The 21,750-nt window shown below is 41.7% G+C and overlaps 1 protein-coding gene across 6 annotated transcripts in view; it reads left to right on the top strand.

Annotated features, from left to right (window-relative positions):
• Positions 1-21,750, top strand: part of PRDM15 (PR/SET domain 15) — a 44,328-nt gene that overhangs the window by 5,236 nt on the left and 17,342 nt on the right. For 3 of the 6 annotated variants that reach the window (XM_075172978.1, XM_075172970.1, XM_075172962.1), the window contains exons 2-14: positions 105-150; positions 3,498-3,591; positions 7,415-7,568; positions 8,420-8,672; positions 9,847-9,969; positions 12,576-12,674; positions 13,455-13,679; positions 14,360-14,495; positions 16,188-16,369; positions 17,039-17,133; positions 18,065-18,152; positions 19,561-19,728; positions 20,971-21,065. In XM_075172978.1, the coding sequence (XP_075029079.1) occupies positions 114-150; positions 3,498-3,591; positions 7,415-7,568; positions 8,420-8,672; positions 9,847-9,969; positions 12,576-12,674; positions 13,455-13,679; positions 14,360-14,495; positions 16,188-16,369; positions 17,039-17,133; positions 18,065-18,152; positions 19,561-19,728; positions 20,971-21,065 (1,749 nt within the window). In that variant the 5' untranslated portion in view covers positions 105-113. Of the gene's footprint in view, positions 1-104; positions 151-3,497; positions 3,592-7,414; positions 7,569-8,419; positions 8,673-9,846; positions 9,970-12,575; positions 12,675-13,454; positions 13,680-14,359; positions 14,496-16,187; positions 16,370-17,038; positions 17,134-18,064; positions 18,153-19,560; positions 19,729-20,970; positions 21,066-21,750 lie in introns of those variants that run through there. The other 3 variants (XM_075172999.1, XM_075172988.1, XM_075173008.1) reach the window with 3 other exon arrangements.

Below are 21,750 nucleotides of genomic sequence, written 5' to 3'. Positions count from 1 at the left end.
GTATGCTCTGGGTCAGTCAGCATCATTACTCCATAAAGGGATGTTTCAATAATATGGAAAGTAAAAGTCATTGAGAACTAACTTCATCTTTTGTATTTTGGCAGGTTTAAAAAATGGCTGAAGATGGCAGTGATGAGACTATGTTTATTTGTAAGTATTAGAAAGGAAAATTATTTACTTCTCATGATGTGACTTGTCTACCCAGAATGTTTGAAATTAAAGACTAATACAGACTAAGTTTTTATTTAGAAAAGTATTTATGTAAAGGAAGCTGAAACAGCTTATGGAGGAGTAGAGGGAATGGTGCTAATTTTAAGCATACACATTATCCTGGTTTTGTTAGCAAACACACAGGGACCTCTGAATGTGAGTTAGCAGAACAGCTTTTTCATGGTTGAAGTAAGTGGGATTGAAGGCCTAGCGCTAGTCTAAGCCCTTCGTTTATACAGCCAGCTTTAGCAACCAGCGGCGTCAGTGGGGAGCTCTGACCTCCAGCCTGAGTTGAAGATCTGCACCTCCACAGGAGGAGGATGCAGGCTTGTTATTCTTTCCGGACAAGCCCAGTCTGAGATGCACCGACTGTCCTGACAAGTCTCACTCATGGCATTCACTGCGTTTTCTTGTGCCCCTGCGGCTAGGCCTGCGCTTCATGCAGCTCGGCTTTGTGATCTGCCTTCTCTGTAACCCTGTGTGCCAGGCTGGGCTCTGTGACCTGGGATCTGGACTCATGGGGTCATGGCGCGTGAAGAGAGGCTGCAGCGGTGGTGTGCCCAGGGAGTGTGGTGGCAGAGTCCCATGCTTGATGGAGCTTGGCTAGTAGGCTTGTTTCCCAGTGGCATACTAACCCTGCAGCCACCATACTAACCTTTGTCACCACCTTGGACATGCAGGATCTGGTGTTACCATGGAAAAAAGTTAACTTCCCCATCTGGGAAGAGCAGAATGGACCATATGTCTTTGGTGGTATGGATCCACAGTCTTTTACCCTTGATGGCTCCACAGCTGCACATTAACATTACGGCAACTATATCGGAAAGAAAGCTGCACTTTTCCCTCCACCACAAATTCACCAGGGTTCCTTCAAAAATTGTGTTGACTCAATAGGCATTTTTATTGAGTTGCAGATACCAGTGGTGAAGTTACCTTATCTTCCCCTTCATAAAAAGACCCCAGTGGATAGCAAAAGGGTTGTGATGTGATACCATTCCCTGATTGCACAGATAGAAGGTGTCACACAACATGATTTTCCCCCTTCCAGTGGAGGCTGTGGTCATTGAATTTCTTGAGCTTTCTTGTGCTCTCTATAAGTTTTTCCCGTGGGATATGGGGACTGCTTATGTTCTGAAAAAGTGAGTTGTTATAAATGATATCGTGCACTCCCATACTTAATGTCACTGAGTATGTATTTCATAGACATAAGAGAGTTTTGGACAATTTTTTATAGAAGTCTGTGAATATACTCCCCCAGGGTATTTTACCATTTATCCCCATGCTTAGTTCTGTATTTCTCTTGTGGCCATAGTCTCTTGAAATTGTCGCATATGGTGAGTGTAACAGCCCTGCGGAATGTCTACTGTAAGACATCCCTTAGATTTTGAGAGACATGCTACACAATGTCAGTATCATATTCCCCTTGCTTTGATCATTCATCTGCAAAGGATCGAGAGAAATGTGTAGCTTATTCCTGCATGTAGTTTTGGACAGTGCTGTCTGCACCTTGTTGAACCTGTGCAGTGGCTATCTTTGCAGAAGTGAGGGGTGCCTAGGTGCAGTCAAAAGATAAGGGGAATGACTAAGTGCTTCGTTTCCTTTGGCAGCAAAGCCAGTTTAAGAAGCTGTCGCTCCAGCTATTCCTTCTTGTCCCCATTGGTTATAACAACCCTTTGTGGATGATAATCCAGTTCTTTTCAGCAGTCTGGTTTACACATTCGTCTGTGGCTCCTCCACCCTCTCTTTTGGTTTTGGAAATTTGTATTTAGCCCAGATTATTTCAGTAATATTAAGTGGAGTGTGAGCTACAGGCACACCTAAGGGGGGTGGTGGTATGGTAAACAGCGCAGGACAGGGGAGGCCATTTGGCTGTAGGCTTAGTTTTGATGCTGGTGCTATGTGGATAGCACTTGCCCACTGATCCTTTCCTCTGATACAACTAACTGGTGCTGTACAGCAAACTGGACTGGGAAATTCATTCAGCTGAAAAATAAACTGATGGGAAAAGCTGGTTGTTTCATTCCTTGGTTCACCAGAAGGCAGCACAAACAGCTGTACAGGAAGCAGCGGCCAGGCTTGGGGGTTTCACGAGCTGGTACTGCCGTTTGTCAAATGTATGTGGATTTTCACTGCTAAGCGGTTTTTGTTGACAGAAGAAAAAAACAACGTGGAGCTGTGTTATTGTAGTTTGGGATCCCTTTTCCATGTCTTAGAAGAAATCCTTTTGTTAGTTCACTGGGACAAATACTGGGAGGGAGAGTTTTCCAGTTAGGAGTAAAGAGTAGCTTTACTGGGGGGGCATACCCTGGAGTGAAATGGCTTTTGTCTTGTTCTCTTCCCAAACAAGGTGTAACCACCCTCTACTTTGCACCCTTACTGGGTTTACCTGACTTGCCCTTGTGAGTGTGGAGCTCAGATGGAAATCACACTATAGGAATATAACTCCTGTGCGATGATCTCTTCTTAAGCTGCGTCAGCAGCTGACCAGGCAGGGCAGTTTGACAGCTATTTTTCACAGTGATGCAATATACATGCATTTGAAATCCTGTTAAGTTGGCTTATTTTAGAAAGCCTCAGTCATCCTGGTGTGAAAATTGTTTCTTAGGAACCATTCAGTTCTGGGTAATTTACAGCTGCTTAAACTAAAAGTTAATTTAGGTAAGCTGACAGTGAATTAAGAGGTGGCCAAAGTGTATTGCACAGCCAGCTGACTTGTTTGGAAAGGCACCAGAAGGTATCTTGGAGGTATCTCTCCCTGCACCGTGGGTGAGGAGCATGAGTGGGCCAGGTGCAGCTGTGGGCAGAGCTGGGCTTCCACAGCCCTGCTGAGGCCCCATGCCAGTTCTGCTACTGGGGTACTGGGCTTATGCCTCCTGTCGCTAAAAAGACCACGCTACGCAAGCTGTTTCTAAAAGCCTGGGTTCTGGTGAAGGTAGTAATGTGGTTGTCTTTAGCTGCTAGTTGTTATGGCACTTTATCTGAAGAATAATGCCATCTTTAAGCAGAATATTTACTGCGGATGTAAGGCAATTATTTTCCTTTGAGAGAGAATTTAAACAATTGTCTTCTGATAGTACTGATCATGGTGTTGTTATCTCACCTACACAAGTGCCAGCTATCAACTTGATGTTCAATTATACATGTTCTTTTAAGCAATATAAATAAACCTCTGCCTCTATACGTATGTATTTTGCCTGGTGCTAGATTTTGTATTTGAAAAAAGGCGGCAGCTGTCTTACAAAAGTGTTTTCCATCAACCTTTCTGTATGCTGTCTGCTTCCTTGCAGGGTGTGAGGACTGTGGGCAGTACCATGATTCAGAGTGTCCTGAGCTGGGCCCAGTGGTGACTGTCAAAGACTCCTTTGTATTGAGCAGGGCAAGGTAAGGAACGTTTGTATTAGTTCTGACTAACCCAACACCCATGTTAGTTCTCTAAAGCATATTTGCTGTTTAATGAATGTCACACTGACAGCTGAAAAATGAAGTCCCAATCTATGGAAAGCACATGGCCTTGATTAAATAGAAAAATTGATGCACACGCTTTAATGCTCTACTGAATTGAAGCCAAAAAATAACTTGATGTTCATCAGGACTTGGCTTCTTTGCTGAAGTTTCTGGCAAAAAGTCAGATAATGCCAGATGGGGTGATGACTTCTGTCTTGGTCGAGTACCCGCAACTTTTTCCCCTCCTCAGATGTACTGTATTAGTTTCAGAAAAGTGTGTAAGGATTTCTCATTCATATGAATGGTTGTGTCTTCCTGCTTGGTATAACCTCTGTAGTTTCTCCACTGAGAAGCAAAACAAGTTGTTATTGTTGTGACTCTTTACAACAATACAAAGATTAGAGGTAATCTTCTGTCAGAAAATCTGTGACAGCACAGCAGAAATATTCATGCTTGCTAAAAGAAACAAATAGCCTGAATCTAATTAGGAGAAAACAACACTGAGTAGTGATTTTTACAGAGAAAGGCAATCAGGCATTGTCAGCAAAATTCATATTAAGGTATAAAATGTAAGGCTAAGGAAAAGAAACAACTATTGTGAAAGTGCAGTACAAATCCAAAAAGGGAAGAAAGTTCAAATGGCTTTATGTATTATACAATGTGCTTAGGGCTTCCATATTTCTTCTTGGGAAGTCATGGACAGAAAACATGGGCACGTGGGCAGCAAGTCTAACACATGGTGGCTATGTAGGTCATAGTGTGTATTCCCAGGATCATTTTGTAACAAATACTGAATGTGCTGGGTCTGCTGCGCGGGTGCTGTGACCCCTCTCTGCTTGGACAGGATGCTCTTGGTGTCCCACAGCGTATGTTGGCTGCACGCGTGCACGAGCCATAGCTGTTTTTCTGGGCCTTCCCAGGAAAGGAAGCTCCCTGCAGCTCCTGCCAGGCACCGCCTTCCTGTGTCTGGAAACCCGCCTCAGATGAACTCCTGCAGCAAGTGTTAGTTGGGACTAACTACTGTCTTAACAGTCCTGACACTAGACGTGCTTTGTTCTTGAGGGTAATTTCAAAATGCCCATAGGAATAACAGAAACTGGTGATGGAGGTGCTTTTCTTATACATGGAAACTGGGCAGTGCGGTAAGTCTCTAGCCCATACTAAGCAGATTCAATGACAAGTTAAACTATTATTTCTTACCTTTTATCTTTTTTTTCTTTTTTTTGCCTTGCAATTCAATGCTTTCATTTATTTGTACGGTGCAGAATTGCTGTAGTGTCCAGATGTTCCAACTGTGAACGTTTGCAAATATGGTGCATGCACTGGTTTTCAGACTTTTCTGACATGCAGATGCGTAAGTGTTCCCTAGTGTAAGTGTTGGCTGCTGGATAGTGGATTTGAAAGCAGAGTTTAAAAATGGCCGTGTTACAGAAAAATTTATTTATTTTCCTGAAGAGTTTACAGCTGAAAACAGGTAAGATAAGAAAGGGAAAGAAGAAATATAATCGCAGCCTTTATTTTACATCTGGGGAACAGTAGCTGAAAGAGCGAGTTGTCTGAGGTTGAGGGCAAGTTTAACCACAAACTGGATATGAATCTCTTAAAAACCAGTCTAGTTGCTTAACCACGCGATCTTTGTTTCCTCTGTCCTACTGAAAAGATAAAATGGATGCTTTATGGTTAGAAAAGAAGCGTTAAGAAACGTTTCCTGAACTTCACTGTCTCTTAACATTGCATATTCTGTTATTAAAACTTAAAGCATTTTTTCAATTCATTTGCTTCTCACTAAGATTGCAATCTTTTTGTATTTCTCTTCATCTAGACAGGAAAACGGATCTGCCAGTGTCAACTTTTATATAGTAGTCAGTAGCCTGGCTGATTATTTTTAGCTTTTCATCTGTTAGCACAGAGCTGAAAAAATAGGGTTGTGTTTGGTGTCTGTAAAACCAATATGGTGGTTCCAGTCATTTTGGAAGATATTCTCTGTGTATTATATGTAGTAACAATATTTACTACATATAGTTCTTCTCAGAAGCTTGTTTAGTAAATGAGAGAGGCAAGGGAGCACAGTAGGACTTGTGATTAATGTTTGTAATAAGGGGGCTAGAGGACAGAAGGGAAATTCATAGGCTTTCATCTTAAGGGCTATGATCTGCCTAAGTATGCAAGTTTTAAAATTTGGGGAGGAATATAGCTTATTTTTTAAAATAAGCATGATCAAAAACAAATTTCTGTAGAGTCATAGGATGATTCATTTTGGAAGAGGTCTCAGGGTATTCCAGTCAGAACTGCTCATTTTTCCTTTTTATGGATATTGTCTCTTCTGCCCTTGCTATGCGCCCCTGCAAAGAGCCTGACGCCTTCGTCTCAGTGATGTCCCTGTAGGTGTGCACAGGCGGCTGTTTGGGCCCCCACAGCCATCTCTTCCCCAGGCTGATCAAGCCCCCGCTTCCCCAGCCTCTCCTTCCAGGGTGATTGCTCTAGGCCTCACCATCCTGGTGGTCCTCCCCCGAGCTCGCTCCAGTTTGTCAATGTCTTTCCCGTACTGGGGGCCCAAAACAGGAGGCAGTAGGCAGTTGGAATCTAGCAAGCGCAGAGCAGAGGTGGACAATCACTTGCCTCAGTCTGTTGGCTACTTCTGTTCATACCATTCAGGATGCGTTTGGCCCTCTTTGCTGCTGGGACATGCTATGGCCTCATGTCCAGCTTGCTGCCTACCACCACCCCTAGGGTCTTTCCTCCAGCCAGTACCATCACCAGGGCTTCTTCCTTCCCAGGTGCAGGACTTGGCATTTGTCCTTGGAATTTCATACGGTTCCTGTTGGTGTATCTCTCCAGGCTATCCAGGTCCCTCTGGATGGCAATCCTGCCCTTAGATGTATTGACTGTGCCCCTCAGTTAGTGTGATCTGCAAACTGGATGAGAGTGCACTCAATTGCCCCTTCTAGATCGTTGATAAAGGTGTTAAACAGGACAGGTACTGCTGTACCCCAGTTGTTACTGGCCTCCGGGTGGAGTAAGAACCATTGACCATGACTCTCTAAGCCTGACCACCCAACAAGTTATTTACTCTAGTAGTTATGTACCCATTCAGACCATAACATCCCAACTTGGATACAAGAATATCATCAGAGGTAGTGTTGAAAGCCTTGCTAAAGCCAAGGGAAAAGACATCCACTGCTCTTCCATCATCCACAAATCTGGTCGTTTTATCCTGGAAGGCAAATGGTTTGTGAGGCATGAGTTGCCCTTAATCAATCCCTGGTAATTGTTCCAGTCACCTTCGTCTCATGTGCCCCTAAACGCGTCCCAAAAGGTCTTGTTCTATGATTTTCCCAGGGACTGAAGTGAGGCCAGCCAACCTGTAGTTCCTTGTGTCATCCTTTTGGCCTTTTTTGAAGATGGGTGCAACATTTGTCTTTCTCCAGTCATCAGACACCTCCCCTGGTGTGCCCATGATCTTTCCAAGATGATAGAGAGTAGTGTCACTATGGTATTGGACTGCTCTGTCAGCACCCTCACGTGCAGCCTGTCAGGTCCCTGAGTGGTTAAGCTCTCTCAGGTGAACACTGACTCAGCCCTCCTCTGCTGCTGGTACTTGTTCTTCTCTGCTTATTTATAAATCCTTGTAGAAATCAGAAAAAAAGTTTTCTGGCACTGGAGATGGGAGAAATAGATGCTGACTTCTTTCTTCCATGGATTCTTGCAGTTTTGTCCCATGTGTAATTGTTTTTTTCTCAATTCTCTCTTCAATTCTTAGATCATCTCTGCCTTCTAATTTGGAGATAAGACAATTGGAAGATGGGACTGAAGGAGTATTTGCTCTGACTCAGCTAGTGAAACGTACACAGTTTGGCCCGTTTGAATCGAAGAGAGTTGCCAAGCTGGAAAAAGAATCGGTTTTTCCTCTGAAGGTAAGACACGGCACATGAAAAGCAATAACAGAGTCAGTTTTATCCATGATGATTTTATGCTATCTACCACTATGGAAAAAAATGTAGGAGGGTTATTTGGGACATCTTTTAGGCACGCCCTGTAACGGACTACCTTCTCTGGGCAAGATACAGAAGAACCAAACTAAAGGCTCATTCTGCATATTTGAAGTAAACATCGTTATAGGAGATAGAGCTAGGATACAGTCAGCAAAACTGCTTGTCTTTCACTTTCTGCATGTGATGATACAAGAGGGACAGTGACTATGGCAGTTCATGTCAGTTGTTTTAATGAGTCTCTTCAATTTGATTGTATTTGCTGAATGAGTGACAGATGCATTAGGTTTAGGGAACACGCAGAATAAATTTTTTTTTTCTGTCTTGCATTTGTTTTAGTCTTCTCTTGACAAGTTTTGATGGGAAAAATGCTACAGTAAAAATTGAATTCAGTCTTACGTTTTCAGTAATACCTAACTCAGAAGTAAACATTTAGAAATGTGATGCGGGCTGATGGGTGTTTCACAGTGTGCTGTTTGGATTCCCATCCATTCTCCTGTATTCAGTCATTCAAATTTTGTGAGAAACAGATGGCTATAGCAAGAATTCTTAGGATAGAAATTCAGTTTGTTCCCATCCTGTCCTGGGTAGTCTGTCTCAGACTTACTCATCTGAAGACGTGACCAATACATGAAACATGCTTGATGCAAGTGTTGAGGCTTGCTTTGTCTCTGATGTACATTGAATGGAAGCCATTGCAAAAGCAGAAAATAAAAATCCTTCTTAACTTTGTATTATTTGCTGGAGTTTTATTATATGCATATTTTGCTTGGCAGGTGTTCCAGAAGGATGGGCCCCTGGTATATTTTGACACCTCAAACGAAGATGATTGCAACTGGATGATGATGGTGCGACCAGCCACCGAATATGAGCATCAAAACTTAACTGCCTTCCAGCATGACAATGATATTTACTTCACCACCTCCCGGGACATCCCACCAGGAACTGAGCTGCGAGTGTGGTATGCAGCTTTTTACGCCAAAAAAATGGAAAAGCCAGTGCTGAAGCAGGTCACTAGTATTGCCAATGGTATGTGTGGGGGCCTTTTTTCCTTCCTAAGGGCCCAGTCCTGATAGGGACTGATAGTCCCCTACTGTTGTAGTTGACAGTGCTGTTTATCAAATAGGCTCTGACCCTGAATTTGTTAGCCTTTAGAGTCAGGCTAACCTGCATACATGGTTGCCCGACAAGAAGAAAGCATAGATTCTTCACCATGATATATGAGTTTTTGAAAACGGATGGCCTAGTTGATGATTCAGCCTGTTCAGAGTGAACAACCTGGATAAATAGGTCTTAACTAAAGAACTGGTGGCTGCATCAAAAACACTTCTGGGTAGAAGAACAAAGGAACTCAAGTGTCAGTGTAAATCTAAACGTATATGCAGACTTGCTAAGGAAGCCATTCTTTTTCAGGTGTAGTGAAAATGTTTTGTTTTGCTCAGAACTGTTATACAGTTCTAAAAAAACTTTTATCTTATGCAGCCTTACATGGGACTCACTAGAATAAGATAAGCTCAAGAGTGAACTGCCATTCCACATGATTGCTTGTGCATTGGCAAAGGGCAGCAGATTTTTTAGAATCTGAATTAGAATTGCCAGAAGTCTTTTGTTCCTCTGCCCCTTCGTTTTCTTCTACTTTTGCATTTCTACAGCTAAAAGGCGTGATCCTTTAGCATTGCAAGAGCATTTTATTTCTGATCTTGAGTTGGGAGTACTCCCAAAATGGTATTACTGCTATGCTGACGGTGACGAATGGCTTGGGGAGAGGCCATTGCCATCAGCATGCTTTATGGCTGATCTTGATGGTAAGCAGAGTCTTAAGTGCTACAGCTGAATCAATGTGGTTAACAAGTTTCTGAATTCTAAGATGTTTCCGTTTGGTATTAACTGAGAGGTTTCATCTTTTTCCTCTTTAGTTTAACTTGTTCAAATATTTTTGTGTGCATATAGGTATTCAAAAATATTGTTTAGGTACATCCTGCTTTCTCTGTTCAGCCCTTTCGCTATACATTCCAGAATATGAAAGGCACGTTGTATGAGATTCAGGCATAAGAATGTCCTGGTTAGGATTTTACATGAGGAAGTTTTTTGCAGGCCTGCTATAGGGCAAAGCTTTCTGACTATGGTTATTGCCCTCAGCACAGAGTAAGAGAATCAAACGGTCTGGAAAGTAAAAAAAAGGAACTGTTTTTCCTCTTCACAGATATGTGCTTGGTGGTGATGGAATCTGATAAAGAGGGGAATAAAATCTCTTCAAAACCTTCGTCTGCTGTCTTCCCCCATAAAAAGACGAAGAAATCCAGCATACCAGCAGCTGATCCAGCAGGTATGCAAAATTACGGTAGGGAGATAGAGGACAGGTATAGATCTAAAGAGCTGTTAGGTATATCACTTCTATTATAGATGTTATGGTTATATAACTTTTCAGCAAATATTAATTTAGAGAGGATTTGAAAGTCTGGATTTTTCTTTTTATTTTCATGGGCACGATGCTTAAAATACATATGCAGGTTAAAAAGTGACAGAGGGGCCAATAAACCTTTAGGGAGATGATTTTTCATGAAAACCACAACTGCTTCTGACTTTGGAGGTGGTTAGTGTTGGGGTGGGGGCAATTCCAAAGAAAATCTTTAGACTTCCTGTGCAAAGTGTAATAGTTCAAATGATCAGACTCTAGACGAAAACATGAGACTGTGAGTGAATGTAAGAACAGTGCTGTTTGGAAATGACAAGGACACTGGCCATCCCCAAATTACAGTAATACCAGAAGCCTATTAGAGTTCAGACTGTACTTGATTACAGGAACTCAAATTTAGATAAACTTATAAGCAATACAGATACTCTTGGCAAAGAACATATCATTCAGGAAATAACTAGTGGTGTCATAGGAACTCAATCCCCAAGGTCGATTATGAAGCAATGCCCCTCCACTCTGTAATCTCTGATAAGTGGAACAATGACACTAAGAACCCACTTAACACAAATTGCCATGTCTGAAAGTAACTCAGAGCATGTAGCGCAGCTCAGGGTCAAAAGACAACCATTCTGTTCTTTGAAACGATTACTTTGCTAAATTTTGCCTACTAAAAGTAGCCAGAAGGAGGAGAGTTGTTGCAGATGTGTACAGAACAATTCATTAGAAGATCCATTCATTTAACTTGCATACTGTCACAGCTAAAATGTGAAGTTGACTGGGGAGTTGTCTTTCAGTTTGGCATCATTGGTTTTTCTGGGCGGAAAAAAAAACTAAGAAGAATTTGAACAGCCCCTCTTACATCCTTCATCCTACTGTCTGAAAGTCCAACTTCAATGGAAACAAAATGCTGCTTATTATACTTTGGGAACCCTAAATTGTTCCCACTGATGTAGTGTTTTGGTGTTTCCAAAACAAAATATGCCTCTTTTGATTCTGACTATTTGCCTCGTTGTACAAAACTGTTGCCAACTGACAGATCTATGCTTCCAAGTAAACTGGGTTGCCCTGCAGCCGCCCTGGAAGTCTGAAGAAGTGGGAACCTAAACAGGACCTGACTCTTCCTGGCAAACCACTGCACAACTGGGATTTCTAGGTTTACTGCCTGAGGCAGCTAAGAAGCAAGGGAAGTGCAGGGTCAAGGACAATTTTCCAAGACAGACTTCAGTTTTGCAGATAGTGCTTTTTCAGTGTTACTAATGTGCAAATTCATGAGACAGATACAGTAGCTTACACATTGCTTACCAATCTGACTCTTTTTTTTTTAAAGTTATGCAGAATCTTGGGGTTTAGGTTTGCTGGTTTTGGCCTCCCGGACAGAGCTCTTAAGAGAAGAAGTTCTTTATGTAGCCTGTGAAGAAGGAATCTCTGTTGCTGAATTGTCTAGTCATTTTTTATTTATTTATTACAGCATGGATGAGATCACACCTCTGTAGTGCAGAACATTGAACATAATTTGTTGCAGGGAACAACCTCTGCCTCAGAGAATCTTTTGTGTTGGTTTAAGAGTCAACAGTGAAAAGGAGGAAGTAAGTTTATCGTCCCATTACAGATGGGGTCCTCAGGCAGAGAGGTTAACTGACTTGCTAATGATCATACAGGAAATCTGTGGCAGAAACTGAGGTACAGTGTGAATCTCCTGTGCTGCCATTCACTTAACCTAATTTCGGTGTCATCCTCCTCCTCTGGGGGAGTCTTGTAGACTGTGGAATATTTGTAGATTGTGGAATATTCGGCTTTGTGTGTACCAAAAAAATCTCTGAACCAGTCCAGATTTATCAGATCGTCTTGACAAATTCAGACATATCATCCAAGAACTTACAGACAATGGACTGTGAACAGAGTAACCGTTTTTCTCTCTTTTTTTTTTTTCATTCCAGTTCCATTTCCCCCCTAGTTTCTTCTTTATTTTCTTCATCTGGAGTGAGCTGATATGTTAATTAAAACACGAATATGGTGGTTTCATAGAACACCTAAGTAATGAAACTGCTCAAAACCAGATTTTCATTGCCCTCACCCTTACTTCCATTAATCCAAATGTTCTTACTCTGCAATGCTTTTCACAGAGAGCAAGGAGGCTTTTCCTGCTTCTGTCCTCAGCTGACCCAGAAAAGGACTGGTAACCCCGGTTTTAAAAGTGCTAAAAATTGTTCTATATTGTGCCTTTGATAATCACAGTTCTTTAGAAAGTGATAAAGGGACCCTCAAGACTTTACAAGAGCACTGATATTCTCTCCTGGCATCATCTAGTTTCTGTTCTGACTTCTTATCTGTTCTGATGTTTCAAGTGTTCATGCTTGGAAAATCCTGAAGTGGTCCCAGCTGCCCCTGGGGGCCTCTTACTGCTTAAATCGTAACTTGTGATACCCAGGGAGTTATTGCAAGGTGAACAAAGCTACAGGGATTTACCACCTTCCTATTTTCAAAGCTTTTCAGCACTTCTTCTTGTTGTGATTTAGTGAACGCTCCAGAATGCAGTGGAGCTGCAGAAGCAGAGTCTAGCCAGTGGACGTGTAAAGTGTGTTCATCTGCTTTCCAGGAGCCTCAGTTGCTGACAGGTAAGAAGTCCTAGAAATTCATGAGAGAGTACTGAGAAGCATCAGGAGAATTCTGCTGTTCCAAAGCAGGACACTGTGAAGCCATACCCCGTCCATGATGCAGTAAGATAAAGGTTTTAATTTTTGTGTTCCCTTTAAGAAAAAGAGTAGCAGGGAAGGTGAAACAGTGATATTTTGGATATGGCAGTGGTCAGTCTCTGGGCAAACAACTGTGATGTTGAATCTAGAAGAAATAAAACTGTTGTCTAGAAGATGACGTGAATGTTAGGAATATCAAGGATGGGGAACTGCATGAGCAGTGTATAAGGTCAGTGACACCAGCTTATACTTAGTGATATTGTCTATCTGGTATTTACGGCACAGATTTAATAAAGGTAGTGAAACACTTTTTTTTTCCTGCATTTAATTTGCAGCTATTTTATGCAGTTTTCAAAAGAACTTAGAATATTTGAGAGCTCTGACCATTTGATGAATCATTTTTGAAAAGAGGACTTAGGCTGCTAAATAACTTGCGCATTTGGAAAAATGTACCCATTATCAGGGGACATAGTGATATCTATCAAATCTCTTAAAAAATTCAGTCCCTGTGAGTAATCATTTCAATTTTTAATAGTCTGTATGCTTTTATTTAGGAAGGTATTGTGATTACTTTTGAAATAATTTGAAGTCTCTGCTAAGTGAGGTTGACCCAATAGATAGGCTTCAGCTGGATCTATCCCTTTGAGTATTTCATGACAGTTTCTTTCCTTCTTAGTCTCTTGTTCTTTCCCATCCACCCAGAGCACTTGCTGAGTCACCTGGAACAAGCTAAAGGTGCCCCCCAAAGCAGCCAAAATGAGGCTGTTGCAGAGAAAGCAGCAGAGGCTCGCCCTGTGGATCAGCCAGTGATTTGTGATGCAGCCAGTGCCAGTACAGACTCAAGGAGGAAGGCCAGGCGGGGAAGAAAGCCCAAAACAGCAAAAGCAGAAACACCTCTTGTTGTTGTTGAAGAGAAAGATTCTGCAGGTAAAACAAAACTTAAGAAAATGCTAAGCACATACCCTCTCATACGTCTGTATTGATGCCTTCTCAGAAAGGCCTAAAAAGTAGCACAGAGACAAGATGGAGGTTTTTAGTTAGATCACTAAAGCAGACTATTTACAAACTTTTAAAATTATCTCTGAGGTCCTTGTCTACACTAAATGTTGCAGCACCTACACTTAGATTACCTGCATTCTCCTCTTTTAGTAATAGAGAGGCCCAGAAAAACACAGGATAGTGGTTATGAGAGACCTGCCTAGCTTTCTGCAAGAAGGAGCAGGAGAGAAAGCATCCTCCCTCCCAAGAGGAGATACCTTCCTCTCTCTACCTTAAGGTTTATTCTTGAAAGGGTTTTTTTTCAGGGCCTTACCTTTTTTAAGGAAGTTCTAGTAGGAAATTTCATGATGCATGAAACTGACCCCTTAGTAATAGGTTGGAAAGGTAAGAAATTACTCCTCTCTAAGAGATGTTGGCTACGTCTTATTTATCATTCAGTAGCCACTTTCTCTATCTTTCAAGTACTACCTACTCATTAGCAATCCATTATTTGTCATGGACAAATAATATATGCAGTGCCACATCTCATTACAAAAGCAAATTCCTGCATTTGAGGTTTTATTTCTAGCTATCCACATTAACACTGTATTTTTATGATGTGTTTGCAGCGGAACGTGTAGGTGACGTTGTAACTGAGGTCCCACCAGAAGAGGTAGCCCTGCCTTCAGCTGCAGAAGAGAGAATTATGGAATTGGTTTTAGGGAAGATGCCTAGCACCACAAATAGCATCAGTTCAGTGACAAAGTAAGTGCTTTGGGATGCAGAATTTCCTCTTAGGCTTAATTAAGTTTATGTCGGAAGAGAATCGGAAGAGTAAAAATGAGAACGCTTATGGGTGGAGATAAGAACAGTTTAATAATTGAAATAAATTATTAAAAGAAGAAGAACAAGAAGTAATAAAAAGCCTACAGTACCTGGTATCCCAGGCGGTCTCCCATCCAAGTACTAACTGGGCTAACTGTGCCCAGTTAGTACTTGGGTAATGAAAAGGAAGATAACAAAAAGAAAGCGAAATAAAACCCAAGAACGACAAGTGATGCAAATGAAAAACAATTGCTCACCACCAACCGACGAATGCCCAGCGGCCCCCCAGCTAGCTTTCCCCTAGTTTATATACTGAGCATGACATCATATGGTATGGAATATCCCATTGGCCAGTTTGGGTCAGCTGTCCTGGCTGTGCCCCCTCCCACCTTCTTGTGTATCTCCAGCCTTCTCAGGCTCGGTAGAGCATGAGAAGCTGAAAAGGCCGTGGCTCTGTGTAGGCACTTCTCAGCAATAACGAAAACATCTCTATGTTACCAACACCATTTTCAGCACAAATCCAAAACACAGCCCCATACTAGCTACTATGAACAAAATTAACTCTATCCCAGCCAAAACCAGCACGGGCATGTAACAGCTCTGCTCAACTTCTGGGCCCACGATGCTCCTTTTTATTAGCGTAAAATTGTGTGATGCTGCTGCTGCTACAAGAGCTGACTTTGAGTGCCACAAAGATGGCTTGTGCACTGAAGGATGGTGCACAGATGGTGAGATATTGGTGGTAGAATTTCAGAGCATAAACCATGAGAATTTAATTTTCCATCATGTTACTGCTTTTATTTAGTGTGATTCCAAAAGCCTCCTGCAGCTGCAAGGTGAAATATTGCTCCCATTGAATGTTGGTCATAAAACAGGCAAAGAGATTTTTGCTAAAAAAATTATGCTAACCATTATTATTCAGTCTTGCTTGTCATCTTAACTCATGAATGACTTCACGTTGATTTGTGCGTGTGATACTTCAGATTTAGAGCAATGGGAGGGTAAAACTTCAGTATTACAGAACCTCAGGGAGACTCTTAAATATCATTTGATTAATTTAGATTCTTTTATGTCTTTTTGTCTTAGTAAAATTGGCTTTTTGAATTATTTTTGTATATTAAAGCACTTGATTTTTCAAAATTAGCTATTAAAGCTGTATGTTGAAGTTCTTAGCAGACACAGAGCCATCAAAAATGCATTCCAGCGGGTGGTTGCGCTGGGAAATAGAACAGTACTGCCTCCTGGCACCCTGCTGCCCTCTTATCATGTACACCTTTTGCATGTGAACTGCCAAGCTTTCTAAGCTAAAATAGTGCTAATGTTTTCAGAGGATAAGCAGAACAGATCCTTTATGTTCCTCTGAGGGGCCTGCAAAGAGAATCTCTGAGGCTGGTGGCTGCTGCTTTTTTCCGCGTTTGTGCTGGGTAAAGATAATTTGGAGTGAGCCGCGCTCTGACATCTGCTGCTTCCAGGGGATGGCCAGGAGGGGGCCTTGGCAATGAGGAAGCTCCAGGCCCCCCTCTCCTGCCAGAAGCTGAGCATAACACTCCTCTAGCTTTTGCCAGCTGGTGGGACTCTTTCTTGCAACCTGTGGGATACCTTTCAGTCCCTGCCTTTCTTTCTCTAATCCAGTAGGTTTGCTCATCACCAAAACACCATGTCCCTCAAAAGAAGTTTAATTCTCTCCAGTAGACATGGTATACGGCGGAAGCTGATAAAACAACTTGGGGAGCACAAGCGAGTCTATCAATGCAGTATCTGCAGTAAGATCTTCCAGAACAGCAGCAACCTCAGCAGGCACATCCGTTCTCACGGTGGGTTTGATTTTGCCTCGCTTGCATATTGATTTTGTCTCTCGGTGGTTCCACCTTTGAATAAAAGAGCTAGGCTATTCTTAGGTATTGGGGCACATAATTTTAATAGAACTCTTTTTTTCTTTTTTTCTTTTTTTCTCTTTTTTTTTAAACTCTCTCTAGGGAACTCTTTTAGTTTTGCAGACCAAAGCATGAGAAGATAATAGTTGAAAGTTGAAATTAGAGTACTTAAAATTTGAATTTAGGTACATATTTTAAATGCGGGCAAGGATGTGATGGTTTTTCCAAAACTGTTCTTCCCTTTAAGTATATTCATATATATTGGCCCCCCCACCTTCACAGGCACACGGGTAACATTGCTGTGTAAATGTCAGCTGAGTGGTTTTTAGCTTGTGATCTGCAGTTCCAGGGGTCCGTGACCTAATTCTAAGGATTCTGTGAAAAATAATCACTGAAAAAGGGTGGGGGAACCAAACAAAATTGTTGTCAAAATTGTTGGAAAAGGTTAAAATCCACTATTTGGATCTCCTGAGTTACTAAAGCTTCTCATCACTAGCCTGTTTGTTTGCAGTTGCTTGTGCTTTGGTTTCCCCTGTCTTGCCTGGAGTTGATTATTATCAGTCGCTGACTACTTTCTTCTTTTTATTTTATCTTGATTGATCCCCTCAGGTGACAAACTATTTAAATGTGAGGAATGCGCAAAGCTGTTCAGCCGTAAAGAGAGCTTGAAGCAGCATGTTTCATACAAGCACAGCAGGAACGAAGTGAGTGGAAATGACTAGCGGGCTCTTTCTGAGGTTAGGTGAAAATGTACAGGGAGCTTCCAGGTGCTAGCTGGGGAGCTTGGGTCAATTATATTTGAGCGGATATCCATGTGAATAAGTAAGACAAGACTGATAGGGAGAGGTAACATCTTCTGTTAGAACAGTTGATGAATTTGCAAAGCGTGGACACATTTTTGAGCATACAAGTCCTTTTTCATGCCTGAATTTCTGATAGAAAGTTGTTTTCAGGCATCAATTACAACCAGACAAGCTGCAGTTAGCTGGACCTGCATGATCTAGAGGTGAGATCCGACTTCAGTTTGTGGTACTAAATAGGATTGTTCCAGTCTTGTTTGCTTGCCCTGTTTCGTTTATCCGCACCTATAGTGTCATTTAACGCGTGATCTGTCTAGGTAAAGGCTGTGTCATTAAGGACTATGCGCACGTGTGTAAAGCTACAGTAGCAGCACCATGCCTGTTGGTGAGGGCCTTTCAGTGCTGCTGCTATATAAATATTAAACATGCGTGTAGTGGGGCCTCATCAGTGAATATTTCCATTGCTGCTTGGCATCAAGGTCCTAAGCTCTCAGATTGCTGGCATCAGTTCTGGAGCTGGAGGATGGGTCAGATTACATCTTGCTTCTCAAAAATTCTGTCTCTCTTTTGGACCGGGGGTTATCAGGTAGACTGTTACGTGCACACAGGTGCATGGTCTACTCTTTTTTTTTTTTTTGTATAGAGCTCAGATGTAGGAACATGGCAGGATGATACAGCGTCAGAATTTTGCATCAATGTGTATTTAAATGTCCTGTTGAAGGAAGAAAAATTGGAAAAGACAGAAAACAGAAAAAGTAGTTGAGATTTAGAATTTCTCTGTCAGACGTGACTTGGCTATTTCCCCGCTTAAACACTTACTGTTTGCAATCCTCAGGTTGACAGTGAGTACAGATACAAGTGCACTACGTGTGAAAAGGCCTTTCGGATAGAGAGTGCATTGGAATTCCATAACTGCAGGACAGGTGAGAATGGCTAACCGTTCCGCTTCCCCTGGCGTCTCAACTCCATTTTGGGGGATGTCCACAAATCCATCTCAGCATAGAAACTACAGAAGGGAGTAGGACTTTAGATTTTTGTCATCATCACAACAAGCAACCTGCCCCACTTCCCTCAAAAAAACTCTTTTTGTGGTAAGAAAAGTTTAAGCAGTAATCTGTAAAGCAACACATCCGCTTATGTATTGCTTTTTCTAGTATCTCCTGCTTACCTGTCTAATATCCTCATTGGTATTTCCTTTGTATGTTCACAGATATTCTGGCACCATCTCTGTTTAATTTTCTTTCCTGAAACTAAGTTTCACCTCGTTTCTCTGAAACAGAGGAACTGGAAGGGGGGCCAGTACTATGGATAGTTTATAGTTTTCTGGGATTACAGTTTTCTTCTGCTTTCTCATGCTTGCTTTATACTTGCAGTAGTCTCTCTAGATGTTTTTTTCGTAGTATCACTAGAACCTGCCCTTTGCTCCCATAGCCATCCCTTGTGGTTACTGATATTATTTATGCTGAGTGACCTTATGCTTAGAAAATGACATCCTGATTACTTTTATGGACCCGTGATGACTGTCAGTCCAGAATCACCTGGGTAATTGCTCCTTACAGCACCATTCAAAGTAGGTTTTCTCATTTCCTTTCAGAGGGTACAGCTTTTGTAAAAATTCAGCCTTACGAAGAATGGAAAGTGATGCCAAGTAGCCTCAGTATTCTGTTTATTCAAGGGCAGCAGCTCATTTTCTCTCTGAGTTGACCAAAACAAGCAGCAATTTTTGCTCTACTCTTCAAGGCATCAAACTGTTACTTCTTTGTGATTGCTACAGCACTGGCAGATTCCATCTGCAGGACCATGCTTTCATGTTTCAAGAAAAGTCTCAACTACTGAATCAAAACAAATCCCCCATAGGCCTATTGTCATGTAATGGTATATTTTTGAGATTTTATACGTTCTTCTGGACTATTCTGGACTGACTGGTATTAAGAGCCAGTGCTGACAGAAGTCTGGTGCTTAGACGCAGCTGTTCGTGTGATGCTGTGTTGCTGCATTGTAGTGATTTTACCAACATTAAAAACTTGAATCAACTGTAGCAGAATCCACTCCAAACATAATTTTAATGTATGCTAGACCACAATGGAAATAGCCCATGTGAGGAAGTTACAATGCTAGATTCCATGTTCAAGTTAGCGTCATATATATTTATTGCCTTTGAAAAAAATTTTGAAGTAAAATAAAAACACATGCTTTTGCATTTCCCTCCTCAATCCATATAATGATGGATTATATGTTAAAACTCAGATTTAACAAAAGAGCTACCTATGTCACAAACATACAAAACCTGTTTTCATCTGTAAAGAGCTGCATGGTTTCTCTTGCTTACAGATGACAAGACATTCCAGTGTGAGATGTGTTTCAGATTCTTTTCTACAAACAGTAATCTTTCAAAACACAAGAAAAAGCATGGGGATAAGAAGTTTGCATGTGAAATCTGCAATAAGATGTTCTACCGGAAGGATGTCATGCTAGACCATCAAAGACGACACTTGGAAGGTAGGTATACTGCAGATCAACCCAATTATTACTCTTGAAACGGTAGTAGAGGTGGGAAGGTTGAGGAAATGATTGCGCATTAGATTCTTCTGGATGGTAGATGTCATTTTTTTCGTCAGTTACCTGATCTGGAGTAGCAGGTTTCAGCAAAATGTGTCATTTATTAAAAATAATAGTAACGGATCCTGGAGGGGAGTTGTCTAATTCTATGAAAAACTTTCTAGGAGATGTGCCTACCTTTTTTTTCAGCCTCACGTGATTGGATCCAGTGCTACTAACAGTCATGTGAAAGTTGCTTGGCTTATTATGCAGTAGTTTAGACTAGCTGATTTTAATTATATCTTTTTCTTTCTTTGAATTCTGTTGTTTTTTAAAAGAAATGTGTGGTAACTTGAAAATTTGAAGGCAGAGAATTAACTTGCAATGTACAACTGAAAGTGACTTCTGTATAAATATAGTATAAATGGAATGCTGTGTGATGTTATCTTTGAAAATCTTGAGAATATATGAACATGAGATTATAAGAGTTTACTGTTCAAAATCTCAAACATCTGTTATAGGTACTCAAAGACTGGAAAATCTTGGGTGATGGTAGATTGACAAAATATATACTAAAATGCCTCTAGTGATCTAGATGATAAAAACCAAAGGTGATTTAAAAAAAGCAGCCATATTGTCTAATTTGGTGCTTTGGGCGTAGCCAACTACCACTGGCTGCTCTTGTGATTCAGACCTTTGTGTCATGAACTAGAGGACAAGGGGTGGAATGGCAATGGCAAGGCGTCTCATGTTTAGCAGTCACAAAACAGCAGCAGCCCTCTTCCCTCCTGAAAGTAGCAGAAAGAGGTCTGAACTCCTCACTGAGCATTAAAGATGATGCTGGATGGTTGCATCTCTCCTTAGAGACTGCGAGGGGGCCAGATATCTGATCAAAGTGCCAAGACCTACTAGATCTGCCTGTTTCCAGGTGTTGACAATAAACGTCTGTTTTCAGACACTTTACAATTGGTGTAATAACCAATAAGCCATAATACCTCACTTTGGCAGACTGCTTTTATATCCTTAAGACACCGTTTTAATTTAGAAATTATCCTTTTGTTAGCAATTGAATTCTGCATTGAGGCTCTTCCCAGTGTTTCACTCTTCTTTACAGTATTCACCTGAAAGGGCATGCAGATTGGAGTGGAAAACCATGGTTTATTTGTTTTGTTTTGTTTTTTTGATGGGGACTGTTCTGTTAAGGGGTGAGGCGTGTGAAAAGAGAAGACTTTGAGCACAGCACGGAAAACATGGTTCGCTACAAGAAGGAGCCTTCAGGATGCCCCGTGTGCGGGAAGGTAAGCGTCTTTGCCAGCGTGTGCCGTGTGAAGCTCTGCGTTGTAGCTCCAAGGATACCGCAGGGGTACGGTGCGCCTCAACCCAGCACCTCCAAACGAGTTACCGTGGCGTAACAAGTTACCACCTGTGTATTGAACCACAATAGCAGCCTACCAGAATAGGGAGAGAGTCTGCCAAAAGGTTGAGGGTAAATGACTTGCAATGAGGTACGTGCAAAGTCGGGTTACCTCGCAACTCGGACAGGCACATGGTTAGTTACCAGCGAGCCCTGTCGCCCAGCCAAGACGTTACTCTCTAAAACTGCCTCAGCCCCATTATACATCCAAGCCCACTGTGGCCATGGATGGTGGGAGCTGTTAGGACAAAGATAAGAACAAAACTGAAGTTCAGACTAGACTTTTTTCCAGGACATGTAGTACAATGTAGAGTGTAACATGGCCACTGGGTCTGTCAGTGAAATCTCATGGCTTATGTTATTTAGAGTGAAGTTTTTCTACCGGAATGTAAACAGCTGGAGTTGACTGTGTGCATTGGGAATCATTTTCTATTAGAAATCAAAGTGAATTCACGGTGTAGTGATGGCACTGTTGCATTTGGGTGTGTAACGCTCGTGATCTTAAATTGCTGTTAACACAGGTACAAAGACTGTGGGTTTAACTAGTGATTTTATAAATGTTTAATGAT

This window comes from Calonectris borealis, chromosome 1 (assembly GCF_964195595.1).
Source record: "Calonectris borealis chromosome 1, bCalBor7.hap1.2, whole genome shotgun sequence".
NCBI classification, from domain to species: domain Eukaryota; kingdom Metazoa; phylum Chordata; class Aves; order Procellariiformes; family Procellariidae; genus Calonectris; species Calonectris borealis.
This window is presented reverse-complemented; position numbering and strand designations above follow the sequence as displayed.